Raw genomic sequence first — 20,814 nt, 5'->3', positions numbered from 1 at the left:
CATGTAGCAGAGACAGCAGATCCAGGAAACAATTTTGCGCAAGCCTGCTGTAACGCTTAGCTGCGTATTAATTAGGACTACTACCCCCAGCAGATAGATACTGTAGGCAGCGTATAATATTATGTATACTGTTGTCCTCTGGCGGGATGACAGCGCTAATGTAACAGAGACAGCAGATCCAGGAAACAATTTTGCGCAAGCCTGCTGTAACGCTTAGCTGCGTATTAATTAGGACTACTACCCCCAGCAGATAGATACTGTAGGCAGCGTATAATATTATGTATACTCTTTCCCTCTGGCGGGATGACAGTGCTGATGTAACAAAGACAGCAGATCCAGGAAACAATTTTGCGCAAGCCTGCTGTAACGCTTAGCTGCGTATTAATTAGGACTACTACCCCCAGCAGATAGATACTGTAGGCAGCGTATAATTTTATGTATACTCTTTCCCTCTGGCGGGATGACGGCGATCATGTAACAGAGACAGCAGATCCAGGAAACAATTTTGCGCAAGCCTGCTGTAACGCTTAGCTGCGTATTAATTAGGACTACTACCCCCAGCAGATAGATACTGTAGGCAGCGTATCATTTTATGTATACACTTTCCCTCTGGCGGGATGACGGCGATCATGTAACAGAGACAGCAGATCCAGGAAACAATTTTGCGCAAGCCTGCTGTAACGCTTAGCTGCGTATTAGTTAGGACTACTACCCCCAGCAGATAGATACTGTAGGCAGCGTATAATATTATGTATACTCTTTCCCTCTGGCGGGATGACGGCGATCATGTAACAGAGACAGCAGATCCAGGAAACAATTTTGCACAAGCCTGCTGTAACGCTTAGCTGCGTATTAATTAGGACTACTACCCCTAGCAGATAGATACTGTAGGCAGCGTATAATATTATGTATACTCTTTCCCTCTGGCGGGATGACGGCGATCATGTAACAGAGACAGCAGATCCAGGAAACAATTTTGCGCAAGCCTGCTGTAACGCTTAGCTGCGTATTAATTAGGACTACTACCCCCAGCAGATAGATACTGTAGGCAGCGTATAATATTATGTATACTCTTTCCCTCTGGCGGGATGACGGCGATCATGTAACAGAGACAGCAGATCCAGGAAACAATTTTGCACAAGCCTGCTGTAACGCTTAGCTGCGTATTAATTAGGACTACTACCCCCAGCAGATAGATACTGTAGGCAGCGTATAATATTATGTATACTGTCGTCCTCTGGCGGGATGACAGCGCTAAAGTAACAGAGACAGCAGATCCAGGAAACAATTTTGCGCAAGCCTGCTGTAACGCTTAGCTGCGTATTAATTAGGAGTACTACCCCCAGCAGATAGATACTGTAGGCAGCGTATAATATTATGTATACTCTTTCCCTCTGGCGGGATGACAGCGCTGATGTAACAGAGACAGCAGATCCAGGAAACAATTTTGCGCAAGCCTGCTGTAACGCTTAGCTGCGTATTAATTAGGACTACTACCCCCAGCAGATAGATACTGTAGGCAGCGTATCATTTTATGTATACTCTTTCCCTCTGGCGGGATGACGGCGATCATGTAACAGAGAAAGCAGATCCAGGAAACAATTTTGCGCAAGCCTGCTGTAATGCTTAGCTGCGTATTAATTAGGACTACTACCCCCAGCAGATAGATACTGTAGGCAGCGTATAATATTATGTATACTCTTTCTCTCTGGCGGGATGACGGCGATCATGTAACAGAGACAGCAGATCCAGGAAACAATTTTGCACAAGCCTGCTGTAACGCTTAGCTGCGTATTAATTAGGACTACTACCCCCAGCAGATAGATACTGTAGGCAGCGTATAATATTATGTATACTGTTTCCCTCTGGCGGGATGACAGCGCTGAAGTAAAAGAGACAGCAGATCCAGAAAACAATTTTGCGCAAGCCTGCTGTAGCGCTTAGCTGCGTATTAATTAGGACTACTACCCCCAGCAAATAGATACTGTAGGCAGCGTATAATATTATGTATACTCTTTCCCTCTGGCGGGATGACGGCGATCATATAACAGAGACAGCAGATCCAGGAAACAATTTTGCGCAAGCCTGCTGTAATGCTTAGCTGCGTATTAATTAGGACTACCCCCAGCAGATAGATACTGTAGGCAGCGTATAATATTATGTATACTCTTTCCCTCTGGCGGGATGACGGCGATCATGTAACAGAGACAGCAGATCCAGAAAACAATTTTGTGCAAGCCTGCTGTAACGCTTAGCTGCGTATTTGTTAGGACTACTACCCCCAGCAGATAGATACTGTAGGCAGCGTATAATATTATGTATACTGTTTCCCTCTGGCGGGATGACAGGGCTGAAGTAACAGAGACAGCAGATCCAGGAAACAATTTTGCGCAAGCCTGCTGTAACGCTTAGCTGCGTATTAATTAGGACTACTACCCCCAGCAGATAGATACTGTAGGCAGCGTATAATATTATGTATACTCTTTCCCTCTGGCGGGATGACGGCGATCATGTAACAGAGACAGCAGATCCAGGAAACAATTTTGCGCAAGCCTGCTGTAACGCTTAGCTGCGTATTAATTAGGACTACTACCCCCAGCAGATAGATACTGTAGGCAGCGTATAATATTATGTATACTCTTTCCCTCTGGCGGGATGACGGCGGTCATGTAACAGAGACAGCAGATCCAGGAAACAATTTTGCGCAAGCCTGCTGTAACGCTTAGCTGCGTATTAATTAGGACTACTACCCCCAGCAGATAGATACTGTAGGCAGCGTATAATATTATGTATACTCTTTCCCTCTGGCGGGATGACGGCGATCATGTAGCAGAGACAGCAGATCCAGGAAACAATTTTGCGCAAGCCTGCTGTAACGCTTAGCTGCGTATTAATAAGGCCTACTACCCCCAGCAGATAGATACTGTAGGCAGCGTATAATATTATGTATACTGTTGTCCTCTGGCGGGATGACAGCGCTAAAGTAACAGAGACAGCAGATCCAGGAAACAATTTTGCGCAAGCCTGCTGTAACGCTTAGCTGCGTATTAATTAGGACTACTACCCCCAGCAGATAGATACTGTAGGCAGCGTATAATATTATGTATACTCTTTCCCTCTGGCGGGATGACGGCGGTCATGTAACAGAGACAGCAGATCCAGGAAACAATTTTGCGCAAGCCTGCTGTAACGCTTAGCTGCGTATTAATTAGGACTACTACCCCCAGCAGATAGATACTGTAGGCAGCGTATCATTTTATGTATACACTTTCTCTCTGGCGGGATGACAGCGATCATGTAACAGAGACAGCAGATCCAGGAGACAATTTTGCGCAAGCCTGCTGTAACGCTTAGCTGCGTATTAGTTAGGACTATTACCCCCAGCAGATAGATACTGTAGGCAGCGTATAATATTATGTATACTCTTTCCCTCTGGCGGGATGACGGCGATCATGTAACAGAGACAGCAGATCCAGGAAACAATTTTGCGCAAGCCTGCTGTAACGCTTAGCTGCATATTAATTAGGACTACTACCCCCAGCAGATAGATACTGTAGGCAGCGTATAATATTATGTATACTCTTTCCCTCTGGCGGGATGACGGCGATCATGTAACAGAGACAGCAGATCCAGAAAACAATTTTGCACAAGCCTGCTGTAACGCTTAGCTGCATATTAATTAGGACTACTACCCCTAGCAGATAGATACTGTAGGCAGCGTATAATATTATGTATACTGTTTCCCTCTGGCGGGATGACGGCGATCATGTAACAGAGACAGCAGATCCAGGAAACAATTTTGCGCAAGCCTGCTGTAACGCTTAGCTGCGTATTAATTAGGACTACTACCCCCAGCAGATAGATACTGTAGGCAGCGTATAATATTATGTATACTCTTTCCCTCTGGCGGGATGACGGCGATCATGTAACAGAGACAGCAGATCCAGGAAACAATTTTGCGCAAGACTGCTGTAACGCTTAGCTGCGTATTAATTAGGACTACTACCCCCAGCAGATAGATACTGTAGGCAGCGTATAATATTATGTATACTCTTTCCCTCTGGCGGGATGACGGCGGTCATGTAACAGAGACAGCAGATCCAGGAAACAATTTTGCGCAAGCCTGCTGTAACGCTTAGCTGCGTATTAATTAGGACTACTACCCCCAGCAGATAGATACTGTAGGCAGCGTATAATATTATGTATACTCTTTCCCTCTGGCGGGATGACGGCGATCATGTAGCAGAGACAGCAGATCCAGGAAACAATTTTGCGCAAGCCTGCTGTAACGCTTAGCTGCGTATTAATTAGGACTACTACCCCCAGCAGATAGATACTGTAGGCAGCGTATAATTTTATGTATACTGTTGTCCTCTGGCGGGATGACAGCGCTAAAGTAACAGAGACAGCAGATCCAGGAAACAATTTTGCGCAAGCCTGCTGTAACGCTTAGCTGCGTATTAATTAGGACTACTACCCCCAGCAGATAGATACTGTAGGCAGCGTATAATATTATGTATACTCTTTCCCTCTGGCGGGATGACATTGCTGATGTAACAAAGACAGCAGATCCAGGAAACAATTTTGCGCAAGCCTGCTGTAACGCTTAGCTGCGTATTAATTAGGACTACTACCCCCAGCAGATAGATACTGTAGGCAGCGTATAATTTTATGTATACTCTTTCCCTCTGGCGGGATGACGGCGATCATGTAACAGAGACAGCAGATCCAGGAAACAATTTTGCGCAAGCCTGCTGTAACGCTTAGCTGCGTATTAGTTAGGACTACTACCCCCAGCAGATAGATACTGTAGGCAGCGTATAATATTATGTATACTCTTTCCCTCTGGCGGGATGACGGCGATCATGTAACAGAGACAGCAGATCCAGGAAACAATTTTGCGCAAGCCTGCTGTAACGCTTAGCTGCGTATTAATTAGGACTACTACCCCCAGCAGATAGATACTGTAGGCAGCGTATAATATTATGTATACTCTTTCCCTCTGGCGGGATGACGGCGATCATGTAACAGAGACAGCAGATCCAGGAAACAATTTTGCGCAAGCCTGCTGTAACGCTTAGCTGCGTATTAATTAGGACTACTACCCCCAGCAGATAGATACTGTAGGCAGCGTATAATATTATGTATACTCTTTCCCTCTGGCGGGATGACGGCGATCATGTAACAGAGACAGCAGATCCAGGAAACAATTTTGCGCAAGACTGCTGTAACGCTTAGCTGCGTATTAATTAGGACTACTACCCCCAGCAGATAGATACTGTAGGCAGCGTATAATATTATGTATACTCTTTCCCTCTGGCGGGATGACGGCGGTCATGTAACAGAGACAGCAGATCCAGGAAACAATTTTGCGCAAGCCTGCTGTAACGCTTAGCTGCGTATTAATTAGGACTACTACCCCCAGCAGATAGATACTGTAGGCAGCGTATAATATTATGTATACTCTTTCCCTCTGGCGGGATGACGGCGATCATGTAGCAGAGACAGCAGATCCAGGAAACAATTTTGCGCAAGCCTGCTGTAACGCTTAGCTGCGTATTAATTAGGACTACTACCCCCAGCAGATAGATACTGTAGGCAGCGTATAATTTTATGTATACTGTTGTCCTCTGGCGGGATGACAGCGCTAAAGTAACAGAGACAGCAGATCCAGGAAACAATTTTGCGCAAGCCTGCTGTAACGCTTAGCTGCGTATTAATTAGGACTACTACCCCCAGCAGATAGATACTGTAGGCAGCGTATAATATTATGTATACTCTTTCCCTCTGGCGGGATGACATTGCTGATGTAACAAAGACAGCAGATCCAGGAAACAATTTTGCGCAAGCCTGCTGTAACGCTTAGCTGCGTATTAATTAGGACTACTACCCCCAGCAGATAGATACTGTAGGCAGCGTATAATTTTATGTATACTCTTTCCCTCTGGCGGGATGACGGCGATCATGTAACAGAGACAGCAGATCCAGGAAACAATTTTGCGCAAGCCTGCTGTAACGCTTAGCTGCGTATTAGTTAGGACTACTACCCCCAGCAGATAGATACTGTAGGCAGCGTATAATATTATGTATACTCTTTCCCTCTGGCGGGATGACGGCGATCATGTAACAGAGACAGCAGATCCAGGAAACAATTTTGCGCAAGCCTGCTGTAACGCTTAGCTGCATATTAATTAGGACTACTACCCCCAGCAGATAGATACTGTAGGCAGCGTATAATATTATGTATACTCTTTCCCTCTGGCGGGATGACGGCGATCATGTAACAGAGACAGCAGATCCAGGAAACAATTTTGCACAAGCCTGCTGTAACGCTTAGCTGCGTATTAATTAGGACTACTACCCCTAGCAGATAGATACTGCAGGCAGCGTATAATATTATGTATACTGTTTCCCTCTGGCGGGATGACGGCGATCATGTAACAGAGACAGCAGATCCAGGAAACAATTTTGCGCAAGCCTGCTGTAACGCTTAGCTGCGTATTAATTAGGACTACTACCCCCAGCAGATAGATACTGTAGGCAGCGTATAATATTATGTATACTCTTTCCCTCTGGCGGGATGACGGCGATCATGTAACAGAGACAGCAGATCCAGGAAACAATTTTGCGCAAGCCTGCTGTAACGCTTAGCTGCGTATTAATTAGGACTACTACCCCCAGCAGATAGATACTGTAGGCAGCGTATAATATTATGTATACTGTCGTCCTCTGACGGGATGACAGCGCTAAAGTAACAGAGACAGCAGATCCAGGAAACAATTTTGCGCAAGCCTGCTGTAACGCTTAGCTGCGTATTAATTAGGACTACTACCCCCAGCAGATAGATACTGTAGGCAGCGTATCATTTTATGTATACTCTTTCCCTCTGGCGGGATGACGGCGATCATGTAACAGAGACAGCAGATCCAGGAAACAATTTTGCGCAAGCCTGCTGTAATGCTTAGCTGCGTATTAATTAGGACTACTACCCCCAGCAGATAGATACTGTAGGCAGCGTATAATATTATGTATGCTCTTTCTCTCTGCCGGGATGACGGCGATCATGTAACAGAGACAGCAGATCCAGGAAACAATTTTGCACAAGCCTGCTGTAACGCTTAGCTGCGTATTAATTAGGACTACTACCCCCAGCAGATAGATACTGTAGGCAGCGTATAATATTATGTATACTCTTTCCCTCTGGCGGGATGACAGCGCTGAAGTAAAAGAGACAGCAGATCCAGGAAACAATTTTGCGCAAGCCTGCTGTAGCGCTTAGCTGCGTATTAATTAGGACTACTACCCCCAGTAAATAGATACTGTAGGCAGCGTATAATATTGTGTATACTCTTTCCCTCTGGCGGGTTGACGGCAATCATATAACAGAGACAGCAGATCCAGGAAACAATTTTGCGCAAGCCTGCTGTAATGCTTAGCTGCGTATTAATTAGGACTACCCCCAGCAGATAGATACTGTAGGCAGCGTATAATATTATGTATACTCATTCCCTCTTGCGGGATGACGGCGATCATGTAACAGAGACAGCAGATCCAGGAAACAATTTTGTGCAAGCCTGCTGTAATGCTTAGCTGCGTATTAATTAGGACTACTACCCCCAGCAGATAGATACTGTAGGCAGCGTATCATATTATGTATACTGTTTCCCTCTGGCGGGATGACAGCGCTGAAGTAACAGAGACAGCAGATCCAGGAAACAATTTTGCGCAAGCCTGCTGTAACGCTTAGCTGCGTATTAATTAGGACTACTACCCCCCCGCAGATAGATACTGTAGGCAGTGTATAATATTATGTACACTCTTTCCCTCTGGCGGGATAACAGCGCTGATGTAACAGAGACAGCAGATCCAGGAAACAATTTTGCGCAAGCCTGCTGTAACGCTTAGCTGCGTATTAATTAGGACTACTACCCCCAGCAGATAGCTACTGTAGGCAGCGTATAATATTATGTATACTCTTTCCCTCTGGCAGGATGACGGCGATCATGTAACAGAGACAGCGGATCCAGGAAACAATTTTGTGCAAGCCTGCTGTAACGCTTAGCTGCGTATTAATTAGGACTACTACACCCAGCGGATAGATACTGTAGGCAGTGTATAATATTATGTATACTCTTTCCCTCTGCCAGGATGACGGCGATCATGTAACAGAGACAGCAGATCCAGGAAACAATTTTGCGCAAGCCTGCTGTAACGCTTAGCTGCGTATTAATTAGGACTACTACCCCCAGCAGATAGATACTGTAGGCAGCGTATAATATTATGTATACTCTTTCCCTCTGGCGGGATGACGGCGATCATGTAACAGAGACAGCAGATCCAGGAAACAATTTTGCGCAAGCCTGCTGTAACGCTTAGCTGCGTATTAATTAGGACTACTACCCCCAGCAGATAGATACTGTAGGCAGCGTATAATATTATGTATACTCTTTCCCTCTGGCGGGATGACGGCGGTCATGTAACAGAGACAGCAGATCCAGGAAACAATTTTGCGCAAGCCTGCTGTAACGCTTAGCTGCGTATTAATTAGGACTACTACCCCCAGCAGATAGATACTGTAGGCAGCGTATAATATTATGTATACTGTTTCCCTCTGGCGGGATGACAGCGCTGAAGTAACAGAGACAGCAGATCCAGGAAACAATTTTGCGCAAGCCTGCTGTAACGCTTAGCTGCGTATTAATTAGGACTACTACCCCCAGCAGATAGATACTGTAGGCAGCGTATAATATTATGTATACTCTTTCCCTCTGGCGGGATGACGGCGGTCATGTAACAGAGACAGCAGATCCAGGAAACAATTTTGCGCAAGCCTGCTGTAACGCTTAGCTGCGTATTAATTAGGACTACTACCCCCAGCAGATAGATACTGTAGGCAGCGTATACTATTATGTATACTCTTTCCCTCTGGCGGGATGACGGCGATCATGTAGCAGAGACAGCAGATCCAGGAAACAATTTTGCGCAAGCCTGCTGTAACGCTTAGCTGCGTATTAATTACGACTACTACCCCCAGCAGATAGATACTGTAGGCAGCGTATAATATTATGTATACTGTTGTCCTCTGGCGGGATGACAGCGCTAAAGTAACAGAGACAGCAGATCCAGGAAACAATTTTGCGCAAGCCTGCTGTAACGCTTAGCTGCGTATTAATTAGGACTACTACCCCCAGCAGATAGATACTGTAGGCAGCGTATAATATTATGTATACTCTTTCCCTCTGGCGGGATGACAGTGCTGATGTAACAAAGACAGCAGATCCAGGAAACAATTTTGCGCAAGCCTGCTGTAACGCTTAGCTGCGTATTAATTAGGACTACTACCCCCAGCAGATAGATACTGTAGGCAGCGTATAATTTTATGTATACTCTTTCCCTCTGGCGGGATGACGGCGATCATGTAACAGAGACAGCAGATCCAGGAAACAATTTTGCGCAAGCCTGCTGTAACGCTTAGCTGCGTATTAATTAGGACTACTACCCCCAGCAGATAGATACTGTAGGCAGCGTATCATTTTATGTATACTCTTTCCCTCTGGCGGGATGACGGCAATCATGTAACAGAGACAGCAGATCCAGGAAACAATTTTGCGCAAGCCTGCTGTAACGCTTAGCTGCATATTAATTAGGACTACTACCCCCAGCAGATAGATACTGTAGGCAGCGTATAATATTATGTATACTCTTTCCCTCTGGCGGGATGACGGCGATCATGTAACAGAGACAGCAGATCCAGGAAACAATTTTGCACAAGCCTGCTGTAACGCTTAGCTGCGTATTAATTAGGACTACTACCCCTAGCAGATAGATACTATAGGCAGCGTATAATATTATGTATACTGTTTCCCTCTGGCGGGATGACGGCGATCATGTAACAGAGACAGCAGATCCAGGAAACAATTTTGCGCAAGCCTGCTGTAACGCTTAGCTGCGTATTAATTAGGACTACTACCCCCAGCAGATAGATACTGTAGGCAGCGTATAATATTATGTATACTCTTTCCCTCTGGCGGGATGACGGCGGTCATGTAACAGAGACAGCAGATCCAGGAAACAATTTTGCGCAAGCCTGCTGTAACGCTTAGCTGCGTATTAATTAGGACTACTACCCCCAGCAGATAGATACTGTAGGCAGCGTATACTATTATGTATACTCTTTCCCTCTGGCGGGATGACGGCGATCATGTAGCAGAGACAGCAGATCCAGGAAACAATTTTGCGCAAGCCTGCTGTAACGCTTAGCTGCGTATTAATTACGACTACTACCCCCAGCAGATAGATACTGTAGGCAGCGTATAATATTATGTATACTGTTGTCCTCTGGCGGGATGACAGCGCTAAAGTAACAGAGACAGCAGATCCAGGAAACAATTTTGCGCAAGCCTGCTGTAACGCTTAGCTGCGTATTAATTAGGACTACTACCCCCAGCAGATAGATACTGTAGGCAGCGTATAATATTATGTATACTCTTTCCCTCTGGCGGGATGACAGCGCTGATGTAACAGAGACAGCAGATCCAGGAAACAATTTTGCGCAAGCCTGCTGTAACGCTTAGCTGCGTATTAATTAGGACTACTACCCCCAGCAGATAGATACTGTAGCCAGCGTATAATTTTATGTATACTCTTTCCCTCTGGCGGGATGACGGCGATCATGTAACAGAAACAGCAGATCCAGGAAACAATTTTGCGCAAGCCTGCTGTAACGCTTAGCTGCGTATTAATTAGGACTACTACCCCCAGCAGATAGATACTGTAGGCAGCGTATCATTTTATGTATACTCTTTCCCTCTGGCGGGATGACGGCAATCATGTAACAGAGACAGCAGATCCAGGAAACAATTTTGCGCAAGCCTGCTGTAACGCTTAGCTGCGTATTAATTAGGACTACTACCCCCAGCAGATAGATACTGTAGGCAGCGTATACTATTATGTATACTCTTTCCCTCTGGCGGGATGACGGCGATCATGTAGCAGAGACAGCAGATCCAGGAAACAATTTTGCGCAAGCCTGCTGTAACGCTTAGCTGCGTATTAATTACGACTACTACCCCCAGCAGATAGATACTGTAGGCAGCGTATAATATTATGTATACTGTTGTCCTCTGGCGGGATGACAGCGCTAAAGTAACAGAGACAGCAGATCCAGGAAACAATTTTGCGCAAGCCTGCTGTAACGCTTAGCTGCGTATTAATTAGGACTACTACCCCCAGCAGATAGATACTGTAGGCAGCGTATAATATTATGTATACTCTTTCCCTCTGGCGGGATGACAGCGCTGATGTAACAGAGACAGCAGATCCAGGAAACAATTTTGCGCAAGCCTGCTGTAACGCTTAGCTGCGTATTAATTAGGACTACTACCCCCAGCAGATAGATACTGTAGGCAGCGTATAATTTTATGTATACTCTTTCCCTCTGGCGGGATGACGGCGATCATGTAACAGAGACAGCAGATCCAGGAAACAATTTTGCGCAAGCCTGCTGTAACGCTTAGCTGCGTATTAATTAGGACTACTACCCCTAGCAGATAGATACTATAGGCAGCGTATAATATTATGTATACTGTTTCCCTCTGGCGGGATGACGGCGATCATGTAACAGAGACAGCAGATCCAGGAAACAATTTTGCGCAAGCCTGCTGTAACGCTTAGCTGCGTATTAATTAGGACTACTACCCCCAGCAGATAGATACTGTAGGCAGCGTATAATATTATGTATACTCTTTCCCTCTGGCGGGATGACGGCGATCATGTAACAGAGACAGCAGATCCAGGAAACAATTTTGCGCAAGCCTGCTGTAACGCTTAGCTGCGTATTAATTAGGACTACTACCCCCAGCAGATAGATACTGTAGGCAGCGTATAATATTATGTATACTGTCGTCCCCTGGCGGGATGACAGCGCTAAAGTAACAGAGACAGCAGATCCAGGAAACAATTTTGCGCAAGCCTGCTGTAACGCTTAGCTGCGTATTAATTAGGACTACTACCCCCAGCAGATAGATACTGTAGGCAGCGTATAATATTATGTATACTCTTTCCCTCTGGCGGGATGACAGCGCTGATGTAACAGAGACAGCAGATCCAGGAAACAATTTTGCGCAAGCCTGCTGTAACGCTTAGCTGCGTATTAATTAGGACTACTACCCCCAGCAGATAGATACTGTAGGCAGCGTATCATTTTATGTATACTCTTTCCCTCTGGCGGGATGTCGGCGATCATGTAACAGAGACAGCAGATCCAGGAAACAATTTTGCGCAAGCCTGCTGTAATGCTTAGCTGCGTATTAATTAGGACTACTACCCCCAGCAGATAGATACTGTAGGCAGCGTATAATATTATGTATACTCTTTCTCTCTGGCGGGATGACGGCGATCATGTAACAGAGACAGCAGATCCAGGAAACAATTTTGCACAAGCCTGCTGTAACGCTTAGCTGCGTATTAATTAGGACTACTACCCCCAGCAGATAGATACTGTAGGCAGCGTATAATATTATGTATACTGTTTCCCTCTGGCGGGATGACAGCGCTGAAGTAAAAGAGACTGCAGATCCAGGAAACAATTTTGCGCAAGCCTGCTGTAGCGCTTAGCTGCGTATTAATTAGGACTACTACCCCCAGCAAATAGATACTGTAGGCAGCGTATCATTTTATGTATACTCTTTCCCTCTGGCGGGATGTCGGCGATCATGTAACAGAGACAGCAGATCCAGGAAACAATTTTGTGCAAGCCTGCTGTAACGCTTAGCTGCGTATTAATTAGGACTACTACCCCCAGCAGATAGATACTGTAGGCAGCGTATAATATTATGTATACTGTTTCCCTCTGGCGGGATGACAGCGCTGAAGTAACAGAGACAGCAGATCCAGGAAACAATTTTGCGCAAGCCTGCTGTAACGCTTAGCTGCGTATTAATTAGGACTACTACCCCCCCGCAGATAGATACTGTAGGCAGTGTATAATATTATGTATACTCTTTCCCTCTGGCGGGATGACAGCGCTGATGTAACAGAGACAGCAGATCCAGGAAACAATTTTGCGCAAGCCTGCTGTAACGCTTAGCTGCGTATTAATTAGGACTACTACCCCCAGCAGATAGATACTGTAGGCAGCGTATAATATTATGTATACTCTTTCCCTCTGGCAGGATGACGGCGATCATGTAACAGAGACAGCGGATCCAGGAAACAATTTTGTGCAAGCCTGCTGTAACGCTTAGCTGCGTATTAATTAGGACTACTACACCCAGCAGATAGATACTGTAGGCAGTGTATAATATTATGTATACTCTTTCCCTCTGGCAGGATGACGGCGATCATGTAACAGAGACAGCAGATCCAGGAAACAATTTTGCGCAAGCCTGCTGTAACGCTTAGCTGCGTATTAATTAGGACTACTACCCCCAGCAGATAGATACTGTAGGCAGCGTATAATATTATGTATACTCTTTCCCTCTGGCTGGATGACGGCGATCATGTAACAGAGACAGCAGATCCAGGAAACAATTTTGCACAAGCCTGCTGTAACGCTTAGCTGCATATTAATTAGGACTACTACCCTCAGCAGATAGATACTGTAGGCAGCGTATAATATTATGTATACTGTTTCCCTCTGGCGGGATGACAGCGCTGAAGTAACAGAGACAGCAGATCCAGGAAACAATTTTGCGCAAGCCTGCTGTAACGCTTTGCTGCGTATTAATTAGGACTACTACCCCCAGCAGATAGATACTGTAGGCAGCGTATAATATTATGTATACTCTTTCCCTCTGGCGGGATGACGGCGATCATGTAACAGAGACAGCAGATCCAGGAAACAATTTTGCGCAAGCCTGCTGTAACGCTTAGCTGCGTATTAATTAGGACTACTACCCCCAGCAGATAGATACTGTGGGAAGCGTATAATATAATGTATACTCTTTCCCTCTGGCGGAATGACGGCGATCATGTAACAGAGACAGCAGATCCAGGAAACAATTTTGCGCAAGCCTGCTGTAACGCTTAGCTGCGTATTAATTAGGACTACTACCCCCAGCAGACACGCAGTAAACTGAAGACGGTCACAGGCAGACCAAATATAGTATTTTTCCCCAATTTTTTGGAAAAAGCCCACTGCCTATATAGCCTGAATATCTCTTTCCCTGCCTCACCAGTACTGGCCCTATACTCTGTACAATGACTGCAGACTGAGGACGCAATGCTCTGCACGGCCGATATACAAAAAAAAGAATTGTGCAACACTGCTAAAAGCAGCCTCAACAGCACTGCACACGGTCAGATGTGGCCCTAAGAAGGACCGTTGGGGTTCTTAAAGCCTAAAATAACTCCTAACGCTCTCCCTATAGCAGCTCCGGCACCAGCAGTACTTTCCCTGATCTCTGTCAGAATGCATCTGTGGCGAGCCGCGGGAGGGGTCGATTTATATACTCGGGTGACACCTGATCTCGCCAGCCACTCACTGCAGGGGGTGGTATAGGGCTTGAACGTTGCAGGGGGAAGTTGTAATGCCTTCCCTGTCTTTCTATTGGCCAGAAAAGTGCGCTAACGTCTCAGAGATGAAAGTGAAAGTAACTCGAACATCGCGTGGTACTCGTCACGAGTAACGAGCATCTCGAACACGCTAATACTCGAACGAGTATCAAGCTCGGACGAGTACGTTCGCTCATCTCTAGTCATTTTCTTTTATATATATATATTCTTTATTTTATTTTATAATTTTTAAAAACCTAGTTTTCTAACAATTATTTTTAACGTCTATGTCCCCCATGACGTCATATAAGGCTTCTGGGGTTAATTCACATTATAATTTTTTTTTTGTCACACTTTTCCACTGTAGCTGGTGAATCCATAGGAGCTCCAGTTACAGGGAAAATATTCCCCCTGTAGGGACAGTAGTCACTGGCAAAGTAGATCTAAGTCCGGTAAGAACCTGCAGCTCTGCTGTGGCAGGGGGCACCCAACGATTACATGATCACCAGGTTGAATACACTTTTTCTAACCACTACATAGCGCTGCTGTGTAGCATACACGAGAGAAGGCAGAAGCAGTGGAAAAACACTTCTCTCTTCTACTCAAGGTCCTCAGCTGTGACTAACAACCAAGGACCCAACCTGCTCCTGCTAAATTGCAGGAGCATGTGCTTTAATCCTGTCCTATTTCTTTACCATCAGCCGGGATTAAAGCCCAGGACCAAGCACCGTAAATTTATGACATTTGGTCCTTATCAGCTTAATATAATGTAATTACTGAATCACACGTTCATTTCAAATTGATCTTATTTTCTACTTGTGAAGTGAATTAATGCATACATGCACACTGGTGAGTTTATATACATCAGGGCGGTTTTAGATGGCTGTAGGCACAACTAAGCTCGCCGGTATGGAGAGTAGCTGCACCTGAACAAGGGTTTTTGCCGGCCATTCAAACTCCGCACCATATTTCAGGAGTTTGAAAAAACTGCGGGAAGATAGATGCTGTACGATCTTTCCCATATGTAGTATTCACTATGTGTGGGAAAGATAGGGCAAGTCCTGTCTTTTCTCGACCGTACAATTAATGGGCGAGAATCCCAGTAGTAAAAACGAAAACACTGAAATCAATTGAAGGGGAGAAAACCACATTAGTGTGAAACTGCCCTCAGTTGCTAATTTCCGGTCCTGCTATATCTTCTCAGTTGAGTCTTTTGAGTTCCAGGAGTTTGACTAGACTTTTGTCTTTCCTCAGTTATCAAGCAAAGACTAATTTTTATGTTTGGCTATACCTATCTAATGTCTGCCTCCCTCATTAGTTCCTGGTCCCCGAGAGCTGATGGTAGTAGAAGAACTGTTACAATCTGTATATAATAAAGTGTGAACATTATACATGCACACAGTGTTTACGGGAAGTTAGGATTATATAAAATCCCCTATTCCACACCATCACAATACCACCATCATGTTCAATTGTTGCAATGATGCTCTAAAGTTCTTAGTATGGAATGATGCACAGTATTTGCTTCTCTCACATAGTTTAATTCCACTTATATTCACGCAGGTAATTGAGAAGATGGAGAAACTGCTGGATAATAAACTGAGAGATGAGAAGAAAGGTCGTGTAGACAAAGGAGACAGAGGTGATTTTCATGAACAAATGTATAAAACAGAAATGACATTGTGATTAATAGTATAGCTGCCATTAAGACATGACAGCAGTTTTGACCGTTGGGTGCTGAAGACGGCCACAGAGTGGCAGAAGCACCCAGTTAAGTGCTATCCCTTCTCACTAGCTGAAGGAGTATTGGCTGGAAGGTCTAGCAGGGTATGTGCTCCGGTATTAGATGTGGATGAGGGGAGTTAATTAAAAAGTTTTAATAATGGAGGTACATAGTATGTTAATATGAACTCAGATTGTGTCCCTTATTCTAGTGTTTAGTTTCCTAATAAATACACTTCCCTCCTGAACTTTTTGTCCCCTCTCTTCCATCTTTCCTCCCAGCTATACAGATTTAGGCTTTTTTCACACGAGCGCATATTGGCTGGCGTTTTCACAGCTGGCCAATATACGCTTCCATCTGGGGCATAGAAGCTTGTGAACGGGCGCGCAAATCTAACGTTTGTGCGCCCGTTCATACGGCATGGGGTCCAGTGCATATGGACCGGGCTCACCATGCCGTCATCTATTTCCCCTCCCCATCGCAGGCTCACCTCTCGTCACCTCCCCACTCGTTCTTTGCAATGGAAGGGGTGTGGGCGGAGCTAAGCGGTCCCCTGCCCCGCCTCTTCCCATTGATAGCTATGGACAAGGGGCGGAGAGAGAGCGGAGGCAGTCAATAGCCATCAATGGGAGAAGCGGGGCAGGACAGCGCTTAGCTACGCCCCTGTCTCGCCTACTTCCATTGTACAGAATGGGTGGGGAGGAGATGAGAGGTGAGTCTTCATAGGGGAGGGGAGGAGAGCAGAGGGAGGGCGTTTAGCAGCCACGCTGCTAAACTCCCTCCCACCTACGGCCGCTGCCATGGGCTCCCATAGGAGCACATGCAGCGGCCGACGTAATCCAGCCCAAAACATAGTTCCAGGACTATCTTTTGGGCTCGACGTAAAAACGCTATATTGGCTTTGCCGGACGCTTTTACGCCTCAGGAATTCGTGCATCAGATCACAGCGCATATTAGCCGGCCGTGAAAACAGCCAGCCGATATGCGCTTGTGTGAAAGAAGCCTAAGACAGGCTTCACACGGGCATATTTGCACACATTTTTGCGTGCATAGAATTTATAAACACAATACATAGAGAATAGTTCATTCTCATTCCCCGATTTGGTGTGTGCATTTCTCACATGCCCAAAAACAAGCAGACCTGCTCTATCATTCTGCGCATTTGCGCACCCAAGTACCATGAGAAATCTATGGGGGTGCGCAAATGTGTGCGCAATGCGCAATGGGATGTGCAATTCTGTGAAAAAAAAAAATACATCTGTAACTCATAAGGCTAAATAGCCATGTAAATCAGGGAATGTTCCTCTGCTGCATACTAATGAACATGTCCGACATGTGCAAAAAGTACAGTAAAATACGTCCAATACATGTGCAAAAAAACCTTGTACATAGCGCATATACGTTAAGGCGTGACCAAAAACACATATGTCTGTGTAAAGGAGCCTTATAGGCTCTTTTACACGGAACGATTATCGTTCAAAAAAATCATTAAAATTAGCAAAAATGAATGATTGTATAGTGTAAATGCAGCCAACGATCGAACAATGTAAAATAAATCAATCACGTTTCATTCACAGATCATTTCATGCAGGCATAAAAATCATCACTGACTCGTTCACTAATCGTTCGGTTTAAATACTGATCATTAAGTCTCTCATTTACTTAGGGCTTCTTCATCTGGGCGTGTTTTAGTCCCATTATGCGGCCGCATAACGGGATGAACTTAAACCACTGATTTCAATGGTTTCGTTTTAATTAGCGGTATTGTGGCCCGTTAATAGTACGGGTGAGTAAAGATAGGACTTGCTGGACCTATCTTCCTGCTGTTTTTTTCAAACTCGCGCAATATGGCATGGAGTTTGAAAGGCCCAATTAAAAATAAAAAACATGGTTTATGCACAACTAGGCTCGGTAGTTGCGCATACAAACGAGCATATTTCACTCCCCTTATGTTTCAGACAAATGTGGTTTTCTGCATAACAGAACAAAACGAAACCACTGATTATTTCCCGTTAATAGTATGGGCGAGAAAAGATAGGACTTGCCCTATCTTTCCCACACATAGTATTTACTACTTATGGGAAAGTTGGGGCAGGACCTATCTTCCCGCAGTTTTTTGTTTTGTAAATCATGAACAATGTGGTGAAGTTTGAACAGCTAGCAAGGTTAAAAGAAAAACCTAGTTCAGGCACAACCACGCTCCGTACCGGCAAGTGTAGTTGCTTTTGCAGTCATCTGAGACTACCCTTAACCCCTTAGTGACGGCCCCATAGTGTTTTTACGTCCTGCAGCTGCAGAACGTGTATGGAGGGAGATTGCGGCACAATCTCCCTACATACACCACGGGCGCCGGCTGTTTCTTACAGCTGACACCCGCGGGCAACAGTCCCAACAAGCGGCGCGGCCGATCGGGGCTGTTAACCTTTTAAATGCTGCTGTCAATTCTGCAAGCGGCATTTAAATCCTCGAAACAATGTTCAGGGGTCCTGTACAGCACCCCCACTGTGAGATCTGCGAAGCCATGAGGGAGTCATGGCAGCCAGGGGCCTTCTGAAAGGTCCCAGGGCTGTCTTGCCATCCCCGTTGTGTGGCTTAATAGACTGCCTGTCAGATCGCAGTATGATGTAATGCTATAGCATGACGTCATACTGCAGGAGCGATCAAAGCATCCATGTTGTGCTCCCTTAGGAGGACTAAAAGTAAATGTAAAAATAAGAACAATAACATTTTACTAGTTATTAAAAAAAGTAATAAAAATTCAAAAGCCCCTCTTTTGCCATATTTACAATAAAATACCGTATTTTTCGCTTTATAAGACGCACCTGATGATAAGACGCACCTAGGTTTTAGAGGAGGAAAATAGGAGAGAAATATTTTGAACTCCCCAGACCAGGCAGTGAGGGAGGTATTACAGGAGAAATAAACAGCAGTAGTACCGCCTCGGAATGAAGTATATACCACTAGGTCAACTTGTCATTCAGGATCCAAGAAAGGTGAGTATAAATGTAATGGTGTTCTTATTACTTGTCATCCAGCTTTCCAGGAGCCCTGAATCCCACGTTGAATAGTTATGGCAATGCATGTGGTATGCATGATTGCATAACTCTGCAGTTGGCATTTAGGATCCTGGAAGAGCTGAGTGACAATGTAATGATTCCATTAGTTGTCACCCAACTTTCCAGGAACCCTGCATGGCATGTATCATTATGGTTATGCATAACTAGGCACACATATTTACACAATACAGGCAGCTTTCTCCCTCTGCCTCTCCCTCTCCTATGTAGCTGGCAGATGTGAGAGTGTCTGTACATACAGCTGACTGCTGAGGCAGGGAGGAGCAGCAGCTCCCTTTCACTAATCAGCTGTTGTATGGGTGCTGGTGTGCAGCGGACCTCCTATCTTTATCACACTGTCAGCAATATAGCAGGAGCTGCCGGTCTGTATAATAGCTTCCTGCTCCTCCCCCGCCCCCAGCAATCAGCTGTTGTACGGGCCGCTCTGCTCCCTGCTCCTCCCCCGCCCCCAGCAATCAGCTGTTGTGCAGCCGCTCTGCTCCCTGCTCCTCCCCCGCCCCAGCAATCAGCTGCTGTACGGGCCGGACGCTCTGCACCCTGCTCCTCCCCTCCGCCCCCAGCAATCAGCTGTTGTATGGCCGGGCCGCTCTGCTCCCTGCTCCTCCCCCAACCCGCAGCAATCAGCTGTTGTACTGGCCGCTCTGCTCCCTGCTCCTCCCCCAGCCCCCAGCAATCAGCTGTTGTGTGGCCGCTCTGCTCTACTGCTGTGTCGGCTTTGTATGCAAACGGCGGCAGCACAGTGAGAAGGATATACAATCCTTTACAGCTCAGGCCGGGTCTGATCTCTGTACGTTCGACGCACTGACTTTTCCACCCAACTTTGGAGGGAAAAAAGTGCGTCTTATAGAGCGAAAAATATGGTAATCTAAACAATAAAACAAACATACATATTTGGTATCTCTGCATCCATAAAAGTCCAATTTATCAAAGTAATGCATTATTTACTGCGCATGGTGAACGTCATCCAAAAAAAAAAAAAAAAGAAAGAATGCCAGAAATGCACCTTTTGGTCCCCCTGTCTCCAGGAAAAAATGTAATAAAAAGTGATCAGAAATTCATATTTATTTAAAAATGGTACCAACAGAAACTACAGGACATACCACATAAAATGAGCCCTTGCACAACTATGTCAACGGAAAAATAAAAAGGTTATTGTGCGCAGAAGATGGAGACAGAAAATAATTTTTAAAAATTAAATATCTTTAAAAAAAATACTAGTACAACAAAAAAAAAAGGATATTACTTTGGTATCATAGTCATCATACTGACCCATAGAACACAATTATCATGTCATGTTTGTGTGCTGTAGAAACAAGATGCACCGTAACATGACGGAATGTTGTGGGGTTTTTTTTCATTTCTCTCCTCTCCACAAATTTTTAAAAAGTTTTTCAATGGTAAATTAAGTAGTACCATTGAAAAATACAACTTGTGTCGCAAAAACCAAGACCTCATACAGCTAGATCGATAGTCAAAAGGAGTTACGATTTTTTAAAAGGGGAGAGGAAAAAACTGAAATAGAAA

The 20,814-nt window shown here is 45.2% G+C and overlaps 1 protein-coding gene across 1 annotated transcript in view; it reads left to right on the top strand.

Annotated features, from left to right (window-relative positions):
* CCDC33 (coiled-coil domain containing 33) overlaps nucleotides 1-20,814 on the top strand; it is a 144,027-nt gene that overhangs the window by 106,375 nt on the left and 16,838 nt on the right. The window contains exon 19 of the mRNA XM_066592363.1: nucleotides 16,057-16,135. Within this exon, the coding sequence (XP_066448460.1) occupies nucleotides 16,057-16,135 (79 nt within the window). The remainder of the gene's footprint in view (nucleotides 1-16,056; nucleotides 16,136-20,814) is intronic.

The sequence above is a fragment of the Eleutherodactylus coqui genome, chromosome 2 (genome assembly GCF_035609145.1).
Source record: "Eleutherodactylus coqui strain aEleCoq1 chromosome 2, aEleCoq1.hap1, whole genome shotgun sequence".
NCBI classification, from domain to species: Eukaryota; Metazoa; Chordata; class Amphibia; order Anura; family Eleutherodactylidae; genus Eleutherodactylus; species Eleutherodactylus coqui.
The sequence above is the reverse complement of the archived record's forward strand: the minus strand, read 5'-3'. Positions and strand labels throughout refer to the sequence as shown.